The following is a 13,541-nucleotide window of genomic DNA, read 5'->3' on the forward strand; positions in this document are numbered from 1 at the left end:
TCTGTAACATCTGGTGGCATCTGTAAAACACGGTGGAGACTCTATTGTGGTTTGGGACTGGATTTCAGACGGGGATGTTGGGAATGTTGTCAAAATTAATGCAATTATGAAGGCAGAAAAGTAGCGTTGGAGTTTGATCCAACATCTAATGCCATCTGGAAAGTATCTAATTGTTGTCTTTCTTATTTGTTTTGCCTTATATGCTGTAATTCCATGTATGTTTATGCATTTAAAAAATTGCTGCAATTATTTCCTACTTTTCTCGAAAACTCCAAAAAAATGAGAGGTGGCTTAAGACTTTTGCACAGTACTAGAAGGGAGAGAAACACGATAATAACAAAGAGACTCAACCTTTTGGTTCATAGTTAATGGGGCTTGAACTCCTTAGTCAGAGAAACCTTAACTGCTTTCAAAATACAACAGAGACGCTGTCATTTCCTCGTGTAACGCAACCATATTTCTCTCAAATTGAATCAAGAAGCAGAGCTCTTGTTGCTGAAACTTTCCCTTTTTGTTAACCAGTAACATTGTGGTTACATTACCTCCTCCCTCCTACATGCTTTGACTTCTGTATCTTTGAGTCGTGCACACTCCAAACAACAGTCCTGTCAGTGATCTGGGATTTGCATTCATGTTTTGTGTGTGTGGTTGTGTGTGTTGGCAGTGTCTCCTGCTTCACCTCCCTACCAGTCCAAAAGAGGGAAAGAGTTGGAAAGATGCCCAGTCCATCTGCTCTTCTTTTCAAGGCTCGCTAGTTGCCATAGAAGATGAGATTGAACAAGGTAGAGTCTTAGTGAACTGCACAACCATGCGTCAATGATTCGCTGCACAATCACTGCCTGAGAAGACAAACAGCTTTATTTCCACTTTTTTTTCCTGTCATGTCATCATTTCTGTAGCCTTCATCACCATGTTTCTCCAGGGAAGCGCTGTAGGTGTGTGGATTGGGTTGCGAGATGAGGACACCATGAAATGGACCAATGGGAGGCCAGTCAGCTACACCAACTGGTCTCCAGTAGAACCAAAGAACCCTCTCAATGTAAGCTGTAGAAAATACCTGAAGTTCACTTTATTAACTGCTAGAACTGCTAGCATATTCTTAATATATGAGCTTGTGACTGTGTGAATATGTAGGAAGTACCTTGCTTTTTGTCCTGTGAGAGCTTAGTACATCCAAGTTACAGTCATTTTATATTAGATAAGGAGAAATAGCTCCTCCCACTGCTGTAAAACTGGCCCTTCCAGTGCAGAGATTTGAAGGAAGGCACAGATGATTTGGGCATGTGCAGAGGAAGGATAGCGGAGAAAGGATGTTGAATATGGAGCTGCCAGCCATTAGGAAAGGAGGAAAACCACAGAAAAGAGCAATAGATGTAGTGAAAGAAGACGTGTAGACTGCTGGTCTGATAGAGGAGGATGAGGGGAAAGAGTGAGATGATGGCAGGTGATCCACTGTGGCAAGCCCTAAAGGGAGCAGCCAGAAGAAGAATACAAAAAAAAGAATAATTCATTAAAGCTGTGCAAAATGTATTCGTTCATCTCATTACTTTGGCTTTAGACACTTGGAGTATGAATAAAGTTGATTTGATTGCAGTTTTTGGGCTCAAGTCGTGACATTTTCATAGTTTAAGTCTAAAATTTTGTTTGACTTTATTAAATATACTAAAGTTATCGTAATAAAGAAAATCAGGTGATTCTGGGGCAGTCAACTGGGAGGTAGTGATTCATTGTTCCTGAAACGAGCTTGTCGTGAACAGAGGTGACACATGCTAATAAATGTGCTATTGTCAGTAGTTCTTTAGTAGTGGTTCTTTATGTTTTCAGGAAGACACGTGGTTCCAAGGATATACTGATGAGCCTCTGTGTACTGTCCTGTCCAACAACCACAACTTCCACCTGACGGGGAAGTGGTACGACAAGAAGTGCAGCGAGAGCGGGTATGGCTTTGTATGTCAGAAACCTCAAGGTAAGGCTCCCTCAGGTTCTCTATCTTTGGTTTCTGTTTTTTTGCTCTGAAGGTTTGGATGGATGGATGGATGGATGGATGGATGGATGGATGGATGGATGGATGGATGGATGGATGGCAAAGCTAATTAGCGATTTACCATTAGCTGTGTATGAACTAATCCATCATGCTGAACCCTGAGTTCTCCCCACACTCCTCCCTGCTTTCTTGTCACAGATCCATCCAAACGCCCCACCCACTCGTATCACCACCTTCTCCCAGAAATTATTGAGTACAGGAACCGCAACTACAAGGTTGTGACTGGCAACCTGAGCTGGTACGACGCGATGAATAAGTGCAAAGGCCATGATTCTGACCTTGTGAGCGTTACAGATGCCTACCACCAGGCTTTCCTTACTTTCCTTGTCAATAGATTGGGAGCGCAGCACTGGATTGGACTGTACAGTGTAGACGTATGTACCTTCTATCCTCTTATCTGTTATGTACTGTATACCTCTGTAGTGTGTTTGTGTGAGATATTACTGTGTGTATCTTTAAACAAATTCTTTTTGGACATACACAGACTGCTTCCGATACCTAAACGGCTTTCTTGGTTATGTGCGCCTGGTTAGCCTAAAGGCTAAATCACAATCACCAGGAGGTTTTTATCAGCTGTTTGGGGAATACACATTTTTCCCTAGCAACTAGATTGTCACACAGCAGTCTCTAGGCCTGTATGACTGGGGCCATCTTCACGTGATCCTACACACATCACACATCAAGTTAGCACCACATGGTTAGTGGTCACGTGTCTGCAAAACCTCAGTGTGAAGAGTTCAGAGGTACATGTTTTGTTAAAAAGCATTTCTACCAAGCTCCTGTCTTCAGATTTAACGCATTCAATTTAATTGTTATTAAGAAGGAAAACTTCAAAGATTTAACTTCAATTAACTTACATTTGTTGTTTTTTGGTGTTTTTTTTAAAATGTTATTATCTTTTCCAGCAAAGCTCACTTTGTCCTTGCACACTTTGTTTTTTTGCAGAAAAGTCCACTTCTTTGGACAAGACTAAAAGGTTACAGATCATTAAGCATGCAGATGAAAATGTTGCAAGTTGTGAAAGCAACAGTGAGAATGAAATACTGAACGAAACGATCAGTATTAACCTCAAAGCACAACCACATATGATGACACAAAATGACGGCACATCCTTATTGCTGCACACTAACAGAATAATAAGCAATAAACCGAAGACATTACACCAGACGAAGCACTCAGAGTGCAAACCTTTCCCAAGGCAGCTCACTCAGTGGACAGTATTTGCTTTTGTACATATACATATTCACCTTGTTTTCATTGCTGCTTTTAAATGTACTTTAAGATCTTTGTAGTCCAGAAAAAATAAAGCATCTTGGGATCTGCTTGAAAGAAAGGCAGACATGAAATGCAAAAGTGATATCAGACATCAAATATGACATGATATTTGAAGGAAAACTAAAACGTGATACTTAGAATCCCCATACATTATTCTCTGTATGCCTCTATGTTGTCGGTACAAACATTGGCAGTAAGAAACAGTCAGCTCCATAAAGCTGTTGATCTGTTGATCTCAAAGAGAGGTCAGAGGTCAAGTGTGACATGACATTTTAAATGTTTATGCACTACTTTCTATATGTTACACACAACACACTTATAAGGCTTTTTGTGAGTTTTAAATAAATCATTAAGTTGGCCTTGAAGACTTCGGTGGATGGAAGCCAACCTTTAATAGCTTCTTAACATGAACCCACACTACATACCTTTTAGCAGAATGCATTAAAAACTTTTCAAACCGTTATGTTTACAACCAGAATGAGCCTCACACATGTAAACACAACCAAAAAAATATATCCTCCTTGGTGTATATATAGTGTACTGCTGTCACACAGTTGAGATAGCATTGTGTGCCAACTTCCTACTTTCTAACAGTCTGAACAATCAGATTAAAGGGACCTGTTTCAGTGTCATGGGATCTGATTTGTGACTCCTGATAGGTGAGGCTGTGGACTTCTGCTGACAAAGGGAAGTGATATTTAGACGTTTCTGGGTGTGTGGGATTTAGCGGAGTTGAAGCAAAAGCATTTGATTATCGTTTACTAGAGGACGTCACTCTAGTTGATATCACTGTCTTATTCCTTAGTGAGACTTCTGTTGGCGTGTTGCCCATGTAGAGATCTCGTGGGCACGTGTTTTCCCGTCAGTCTTCCTAGCCACTGTAAAATATCGTGAGCGTCGAGACAAATGAACACAGTGTGTGTGAGGAGCCGATTTCCTCTATTATATGTATTTTATTACTCATGTTAAAGATAAGCCAGCTACTCATTTTTATTGTAGGGTCTGCCTTACAGTATAAAGCGCCTTCAAGCGCCTGTTGTTGTGATTTGGTGTTGTATAAAGAAATTGAATTAAATTCAATTAGCAAATTTTAGTCAGTAATACATTGACCGGTAGCTAGATGCTTCCTCAGAAACATATATCTCCTTAAATAAAGTTTTTTGATTTTTAAATATATAACACAACAGATGGTTTTATGCAGTAAAATATAGAATAAAATGTGTGTTGGGCTGAAGAAATACACCTGACACACTGGTAGAAAGCCAGCGCTAATGACAGTTTATCCACGCGAGCGTCAGCACTGATTGCAGGAACATTTTGGTTGCTTCTTATTTAAAGTTAAGTCATGACTGACACTTTGTGACTGTGCTTCCTTACAGAGCGGCATCAATTATCAGTGGTCGGATGGCAGCGACACAGTGTACACGCACTGGGACGCAGCCGACGACGACGACGACTTTGAGACCGGCGAGTGCGTGTACATGGACGTGAATGGAGGCTGGCGGCGAGCTGACTGTGAAACACTGCTGCCAGGAGCCCTGTGCCATGTTCCCCAAAGTCCCTCCAAGCCAAGTCGGTGCTACTTCAGTGAAAATCCGTGCACCCGACATTGCATCTATTCAGCTTTTGGTTTCTGTAGTTCACAGCGGAATGTGTGAAAATACCCATTTCCTGCCTTCTCCTGCTGTCCCTCGCAGGCAATAAACCGTTAACCGCGAATGTGATGGCGTGTCCCTCCACATGGGTGAAATTTGGACATGGTTGTTACAGCTTTGAGTCCGTGGCGGAGAAACGTAGTTTTGAGAAGTCAAGAGAGCACTGCAGGAATAAAGGTAAGCTATTCGTCGGATATGACTTACAGTCACTACCAACGCAGCTGCTATCTGTTAATGTTTCCAGACCGATAGCTGTAAATTATCTTATTTCTCGGCTGTTTTTTCAGAATGTGACATGACGTGTTGCTTTTTGAGTTTCTTTAACCTGCTTTACTTTGTCAGACAAGTTCTATTTAAGTGATTTCTTGATTCAACAGGTCTGCCAATAATCAGGCCTGGGTGTGGCTAGTGAAATTAAGTGTGGTTAATCCCAGTTCAGTCATGATTCACCAAGGAGAGGAACTACTTTTTCAAATAGGGACAAATAGATCTGAAGAGCTTTTTTCCCTTAATAACTGAAGCCATCATTTTAAAACTGCATTTTGTGTTTACTCGGGTTATCTTTCTCTAATATTAAAATGTGCTTGTTTATCTGAAACATCCGAGTTTGACAAAAAATCTCGAAATCAGAAAAGGGGGAGATACTTTTTCACAGCACTGTAGGACCACATGCAGCACCTAGATTAATGAAGCTTAGCTGAACTTGGCAAGAAGTTCAGAAGCAGGATGAAACAACGAGCCTGTCTCTCTGCAAAGATAACATCCACCCACAGCAGTAAAAAGTAAAGTGTAAAGTTAAGCTGTGTTTTGTTTTGTTTTTTGCGGCGGGTTATTTGTCTGGTAGTTTCTTTGATTTTTTCCTTAAGACGTCTCTTCTCGCCTGCCAACTTCACAGTTATAACAGGACAGAGCCAAGTTGTTGTTTCACCCTGCTTCCTATCTTCTATCTCTTCTAAGTCAGGCTAGCATTCTCAGCGTATCTGCTCATATATTGCATTGAAAAATGAAGGTTAAATTCAAACGTCTGCCTTTTAGTAAGAAAGCAAATAAATATTTTCGTCATATTCGCATTCCTTTGCAACACTAATTATCGTGAGTGTGTCATGTTTCTGTTTTTGTCACCCACTAGTCAACACCTCCGATGTCCTGACCATTGAGGATGAGACAGAGAACCGTTTCATCATGGAGCAGCTCTGGTCATCGAGGTTCCTTCCCCAGACCTTATGGTTGGGGATGCACTTCAATGTTGACAGTAAGAGTCAGTCGCTTTTCTGTACCATCAGATAAACACAATGTCGTGTCATTAAAGTGAGGAATCTGCTTTTAGCTGACTCTATGGCCTGGGTAGATGGTTCACCAATGGAGTACACCAACTGGCCCCACAAAGGTCCAAACCCCAAGCTGCTGACTGAGGATTCCTGTGTCACTACTAGGGTAGTTGATGGTACTTGGCACTTTACACCGTGCGCAGAGCGGCTTGGCTTCATCTGCAAAATCATCTCAGGTAACGTGAATCAGAGGCTCCCAAAAATCTGCACCTAAGTCACAAAAAAAAAATAAAAGAACTGGCATTATAACAAAAGTGGAGTACAGAGAAGATTAGATACAAGACATAAAAGTAAACTCCTTGTTCACTCTGCTGGAGGAAGATTTGAATCAAACTCTAAATATTATTTCTACGTCTTTCAGCTCAGTGTTTTGGCTTTCCAACTGACAGCCAGTTTTCAGTGTTTTGGGTGAAAACAGTAGAGCAGCCAAACAGCTCCTTCTGAACACAAATCAAGCAAGCAACTATTTGGTGAAGTATTTTGCTTTCTCTTGGAAATCCATCCATCCATGCTCATCTGTGTTTGCAGCTCATTTTAATGCTCTCAACGTGGACAAGTCAAACTTCAAAACAGGGAAGGCAGGATAGTTAAAAGTGCTATAACCCTATGCAGAAGGTTGTGCTCATTCTAAACAGATAAACAGCCTGGAAACTAAATTTGTGGCTCCCAAAGAACACTACCACAGGAGGCATGTGTAGAAACTGTGAGCATTACACTCACTGCCCACTTAATTCATTAATATATGAATTTAAATATCTTATTAGAAAGTCACATGGCAGCAACTTGATACATATAGGAAAGTAGACGTGCTGAAGTTCAAAACTGAGAATCAGAATGAGGAAGAAAGATGACTTAAGTGACTTCAAACGTGTCATGGTTGATGGTGATGGAGTAATCTGAGTAATTCAGAAACTGCTGACTAACTACTGGGATCTGGGCTTTAGCGAGTATGACCCTAAAAAGAGCAAATAGCAAGCAGCAGGTTTCTGCAAAAATGGTTTGTCAAGTCATGTCAGCTTTATTTATATAGCACATTTAAAGGACATCAAGTGTCGGCCAAAGTGAAAGTGAACAGAGAGACAATATAATCAAATAAAAGTAGATAAGATAAAAAAAAACATTGTAACACATCCATATATACACACACAGGCAGACTCTTATATATACTTGTTAGTAGAAATATACATGTATGTGTACATATGCACATGCATATACAAAAGTGTACACATACACACACAAGCACACATACGTGAACATAAAATACATGTATACATATACACAGGCGGGACAGGCTTGAGTGACAGATGCCTAAATAGAGAGAGTTACAGTAGTCAAGACATGATGATATGAAGGCATGGATAACGGTTTCCAGATCTTTAGATGATATTTTTGAGTTTAGAAATGCTCCTGAGTTGGAAAAAAATGCCAAAAACAACTGAGTTTATTTGTTTGTCCAGCTTGAGGGTAGAATCGAAAATGAAACCAAGATCTTTTACATGGGGATGTACATTAGCTGATAGTGGGCCCAAGTCCTTTCTTATGAGACTAACAGACTCTTGCTTACTGAAAAACTCTGTCGATGTCAGAGGTCAGAGAAGGGTAGTCAGACTTGTTCAAACTTATAAAAAGGCAACAGTAAGTCAAATAACCACAGGTTACAAGCACATCTCTGAATACACAACAATGGGTTACAGCAGCAGAAGACCACACCAGGTGCCACGCCTGTCAGGCTACAGTTTGCGCAGGTTCACCAAAATTAGACGTTAGAAAATAGGAAAAATGTTGCTTGGTCTGATGACTCTCAATTTCTGCAGCAGCATTTGGATGTTGAGGTCATACCATGGACTAAACAACATAAAAGCTTAAATCCCTCCTGACTTGTATTTACTGGTTCATTGTGGTGGATTCACAGGTTTCTTTGTTTGTCTGTTTGTTTTATATATTTAGCTCTATAGAAATGGTTAGAAATCATTATTGAGACCTAAAATAAATCAAATGTTCATATTGATTCTTTTGATAATTGTTGCTGCACCGTAACATAACATTTGAAAGCATAAACTTTTCCTATTTATTGATCTTTGCTGCATATTCTCACCTGATGAGTTCAAAACGGTTGTGCATTTCTTTTCCAGATGGAAATACTGAGGTGGAAGTGAAACCGCTGAATGGTAAAGTGCATTTCAAGCTAAATAACTTAAAAACATTGAATGTTTTTCCGTAGGTTTGATATGTGTGAGGACGCTGTTTCATGTTGCAGGGCCGCGTTCAGCTGGAAGCTCAAATATGTGGCTAAACATGCTGACCGCGATTCCTGCTGCAGTGTTTAAGCCCTTTGCATGCTATTTAATAAGAGGTTCACACATTATATTTAGAGCACGACTACATAAGAGCTGCTGTTGTGCGTTTCAGGTTTGCATCACGGTGTCATCCCCGCTGCTGTGCTGGCAGCGTTGCTAATCTTTATCCTGCTGGCAGGGGTAATGTGGTTTCTGTACAAGAGGAGCTCCGGACGTTTCCAGCGGCTCCCCACGCTCGGCAGCGCTTATTTCAGGCAAACGGACTCGCAGGCTACGGAGTCAGATGGAAACGTTCTCATCGCAGACCTGGAGCCTCCTTCGGGAGAGTAGCACGCGTTGACTTGTTTCTTCCTCGAAGCCTCTGCTGTCCTCCCGTGCTCCGTCACCTTGTCACCGTCAGCTACGGATGCCGCGCTGCACTGTAAAACTGTGATGCTGACTCCTCAGGACAGTGGTGAGATGAGCAGTTTCGAGCGCGTCTCTAGTTTTCATTTACTCGCACCATTTAGGTCACCAAACACTTGCAAAGACACTTGAAGGCCACGGACTAAGAGATCACACAGACCAAGAAGGGACGCTAAAGAGCCTTCGACTTGTTTGAAGAGGTTCCGTTTGATGTCATCCGGGATTTATTCTGTTATGATTTGTAAACAGTGTTAAGGAGAATAATTTAAGACATGCTCTTGGGCTTCTTTTCAGGGCAAAAAGTCACTTTCATTGTCAAGCATGAGTACGATTCATGATAAAATATTCTTTACAATGATGCTTTGTTCATTCAGACTTCTGTTGATGGGTCTGTATGCATGGTACAGTATTTTGTCAGTATTACTTATTTTGTCATTTTTTATTCTCTCATGTGTACGTGCTGTATGTTGGTCATGACCAAATAAGTACTGGGACTGAATGGATTTGCTTGGTTCTGGCTGCTGACGAAAAGAACACAGAGGGATATATGTTTTGCACAGTTTTATTTGTGTTTTAATAAATCGAATTTGGTTGAATGGTTTCTGTTAGTTTCATTATTACTTACTGTACTTTCAATTTGCCTGGTGTTATTTTCTTTGCTTCATCACCTTAAACCCACACTTCCTCTTAGACGGCCAACTTAAAAGATGCCAGCAGAAACCACAGTGAGGTTGTGCATCTCGTATTTAACTATGTTTTGTCTTTTGGGCATTACTATTTTTACCAGAAAGAAATCTAAAAACTTAGATTGACGTGAGGGACAGAGATCAGAGTCCTTACAGACTGCCTGGGGAATAATGTTATTGATATAGTAATGATGTAGGGCCATAAAGGTCATTGTCCTTTTTTATTATCAAAGGAAACCATTCGTGCCTATTCGTGCCATTCGTTTCCCTTGAATGTTATCTGTTATGTTTTATGATCTCACCCTGAAACAATTTCTTGATAAATTTCTTCACTGTCCTGAGGGCAAACTTTTTTCCTGACATGGTGCCCTTTAAGTAATAATTTAATAATCACCCGGTGTTTTGTTGATCTCTGTAAAACGCACAAACGTCTCGGTGTGTGTGCAGTAAATATCGGTAAAGAAGCTGGTGAAATAATAGAGAATAAACAGAAATGAAAGGACAGGTGATCAGCTGTTAGCTGTCACGGGACTTTCATAGTAGATGAAAAAACACCCGAAAGCCCGATTATTCAGGGAAACAACCGAGTGGGTGCGAAGTAAACCGGGTAAAATACCTTTCTGGGCAGGGTATGTGAAAGGAAGACGCCAGAAAATAACCAGAAAGTTCGCGGTACTTGAGGGCGAAACCGGAAGAAGAACGTCACCACCTTCCAAATTAAAATTTAACAGTTGACTACGTCAACTTTTTTCTTTAGGTTTTTTTTTTTTTTTTTTTTTTTACAACACCGTAATTTAAAAATATCCGATTTTTGGCTAAGTATTTAAATTTCTAACATAATTCTGGAACATGTTTTACTCCTTTGTCCTATTTTTATTTTTTATTTAAAGTTTCTCAAATGGGATAGCCTAATATCATTTTTAAACTGGTAATTTGATATGTTTTTAAATGTAAATGTGTTCTAATATTTTTTTTTAATTGTATCTGATAATACTGATTTTGGTAAAAAATAAATAAATAAATTCAAATTTGACTTGGGGTTTCACTTTATAATGGAGTTGGTTTCATTTCTTACCATGTTGGAAATACCCCTTTTTATATTTATGTAAATTGCATAATTATTGCATAAACATGGGCCTGAGCTGTAATATTTTTTTTTTTTTTTTTTTATGTGGATGTGGTTTTACATATAGATTTAATATATAATTTTGACTTCTATTAGAGTCCTTCTGCATGCGCCTGTAGTGTCTGCTAGTCTGATCCATCGTGCGTAGCAGCTGTTTATTTCATAACGCTCCCTCTGAAAGGTTTCTCGTTGCTGTTGTTTTATTCGTTAAGCGGAAGTTTGTTGCTAAATTGACTTGGACTCAGTGGATGACAAGACTTTCAACTGGGAGAACTGGGTGGCGTCGGCGATCACTTTCGCTTTGGAGCTCAGTTATCAACCGGCCTAAACTAAGTGCGCCACGCTCAGAGGAGACTTTATGATTATAACAGAAAGACTCGGTCGTGACCATGCCGAGTCTATCCAGAGCGCCTCTTTGTCTTTGTTTGTTGATATTGTTGGAGGCAGCTGTTCACTGGGGAACTGGTTCACCAGCTGCAGGTTTAGGTGAGTAGATCCGACACTTTGCTTTCATTTCTGTTCACTTGCCACACTCTCATTAAAGTCGCGTCTTCATTCCTCACTTGGCGCAAATGAGCAAAAACTTCTCCCATAAAAGCGCGAACCTAATTTTTAGGATGCGAAACACTTTTAACTGACAAGATTTTGGATTGAGATACAAACTCGGCGTTTGCTTATCTAGATGAATGCTTGTTTATTATTATTATTTTTACTTTGTTTGTTTGTTTTGTTTTTTGTTGTTTTCTTGCCCCCCAGTGTTATGTCTGACAGGTCAAAGAAATCGCTAACTCATCCTTCCCTCCCTCCCGAGCAGCTCCGTAGAGCCAAAATATCGGCATATTACTGCCGTGACACCAAGTCGAAACTGTACTCTGATAGTATTCCTGCTCAGTTGTTCTTTAGCTTCAGCCTGTAAACATTTACCCAGATCACCTTGTCCCCGATTACTGTCCTCTTTTATAGTTCCCCTCTCTCAGCATAAATATGAAACTCTTTTATGAAGTCAAATGAATAATTCTCGGTGCGGGGATATTTGTGTATATATATTTATTATGTATTCGTTTAAACGAGTAGTTTCACTCTAATAGAGCTGTATTGGTATGCATTTACACTGCATATATAATTTTTTTTAAATAGCATTTTTTATGTGTCAGTCTCAGATCTCTAAGTGGTGCGTGCCCACATTAATCATGGAAACAAGGTCAAAGTTTGAAACGGTGAGGTCTGCCTGTGTGCAATTAAAACCTGTGAGCTAAAGTGTCACGCTTCAGACTGGTTCAAAGGCTTGGTCTCCTTTGAAAAAGAGATGTTAATCTCGAGGGACGTCCCGATTAAATAAATGAATAAATAATAAAGTTTTTGTCACAGCTGTTAAAATTTAGTGAGACACAGTGAACATGTAAGTTAACTTCCATGCAAGGAATGGAATCCAACTCGTTAAAGGTGCTTTCCGGACCTTTTTTTTTTACAAGTGTCAGCCAATCAGAATAAAGTTGGCTTAGAGAGGCTTCAGGTTTTATTTTGTGCTGAGTCATGCAAAGCTACTCTAGAATTAAGTTCAAAAATGAGGATAAAGAGCTGCAAACATCTTCACTTTAATTATGTCTGAGAACTGGTGACAGTGTGGGAACACAGTAGCGATGAGGGGCAGCCGATCAGAGCAAGGCTGCCTTAAAGGGAGTTGAGGGGGCGTTGAAATGGATTGTTTGAGAAGTGGAATGAACTCAGAGGAAGATAAATGATGATTATTTTTGAACTGTGGCTCATGCCAAGCTACTCTAGCACCGTCTGGGGATTAAAAGTGCAAAGCTAAGCGTAATAAGTCCCCTTTAAACTTGTGTTTTCTGTCCTGTCATCACAGACGAGGATGCTTTCACCATTCAGCACCAGAGCACAGGGAAATGCCTGAGTGCATGGGGTTCAGCAAACCTGAGCCTCGCCACCTGCAACTCAAACAGCAAGTCCCAACAGTGGAAGTGGGGTTCAGGTCATCGGCTCTTCCATGTGGGAACATCGCTCTGCATGGCGCTGGACGTCGATTCCAAGATGTTGACTATGTTCGACTGTGGCTCCAACATCCTGCTATGGTGGAGCTGTTTGGATGGAGTTGTTTACACTGTTTATCAGATGGGCCTGGCGGTCAACAACGGCAAAGTAGCGCTCAGTCGGGAAACTAATGACACTTGGGTAAGAGGAGAATCCCAAGACAACATCTGCCAGAGGCCATACCGCGGTAAGTGTGGATTCCTTTCTCTTATCTAAGAGACAGAATTGCTTACATGGACTGGCTGTTTTCTTTTCTTTCTTTCTTTTTTCTGAATAGTGCTTCAGGAACTAATTTGTCAAGAAATTAGTTAAAGTCAGCTTGTGCTTCTGTTGTGTTCACTTCTTGAACTAAATGTGAAGACAGTCCAGGCTTGTAACACATTACACCTCTGGCTCTTGTGTCACCTGACCATACAAATTCTGGTCCCTTTTAAACACACCCTGTCAGCTTAATTGTTGTCAGGCCTCTCAGTTATTGCTTCTTTGCACTGGGCAACAACACAGGGTGTCAAATTCCAGGTGTTAAACTTGCTCTGAAAACGTAGAGTCTGCCTGTTCCGTTTCTTTTGTTTGTCGTTGTGGTCGTGCAATCGTCTGCAGCATGTCTGCAAGGTGCAAAGGCTCCGTAACGCAGACTTTTACTTTCTTTTCTGCGTTCATTCCTGTTTTGATACACATT

The 13,541-nt window shown here is 40.5% G+C and overlaps 2 protein-coding genes across 2 annotated transcripts in view; both read left to right on the top strand.

Annotated features, from left to right (window-relative positions):
• The window catches only part of pla2r1 (phospholipase A2 receptor 1), a 29,193-nt gene extending 19,593 nt beyond the window's left edge, over positions 1 to 9,600 (top strand). The window contains exons 21-30 of the mRNA XM_005724137.1: positions 665 to 782; positions 900 to 1,039; positions 1,825 to 1,966; positions 2,183 to 2,418; positions 4,699 to 4,891; positions 5,017 to 5,151; positions 6,104 to 6,226; positions 6,302 to 6,478; positions 8,435 to 8,470; positions 8,712 to 9,600. Coding sequence (XP_005724194.1) covers positions 665 to 782; positions 900 to 1,039; positions 1,825 to 1,966; positions 2,183 to 2,418; positions 4,699 to 4,891; positions 5,017 to 5,151; positions 6,104 to 6,226; positions 6,302 to 6,478; positions 8,435 to 8,470; positions 8,712 to 8,929 — 1,518 coding nt within the window. The 3' untranslated portion in view covers positions 8,930 to 9,600. The remainder of the gene's footprint in view (positions 1 to 664; positions 783 to 899; positions 1,040 to 1,824; positions 1,967 to 2,182; positions 2,419 to 4,698; positions 4,892 to 5,016; positions 5,152 to 6,103; positions 6,227 to 6,301; positions 6,479 to 8,434; positions 8,471 to 8,711) is intronic.
• A 1,332-nt stretch (positions 9,601 to 10,932) lies between these two features.
• ly75 (lymphocyte antigen 75) overlaps positions 10,933 to 13,541 on the top strand; it is a 32,773-nt gene continuing 30,164 nt past the window's right edge. Inside the window, exons 1-2 of the mRNA XM_005724141.1 lie at positions 10,933 to 11,302; positions 12,678 to 13,049. Of these exons, the coding sequence (XP_005724198.1) occupies positions 11,206 to 11,302; positions 12,678 to 13,049 (469 nt within the window). The 5' untranslated portion in view covers positions 10,933 to 11,205. The remainder of the gene's footprint in view (positions 11,303 to 12,677; positions 13,050 to 13,541) is intronic.

The sequence above is a fragment of the Pundamilia nyererei genome, unplaced genomic scaffold, assembly GCF_000239375.1.
Source record: "Pundamilia nyererei isolate P.nyererei 1_Seehausen unplaced genomic scaffold, PunNye1.0 scaffold00011, whole genome shotgun sequence".
Lineage (NCBI taxonomy): Eukaryota > Metazoa > Chordata > Actinopteri > Cichliformes > Cichlidae > Pundamilia > Pundamilia nyererei.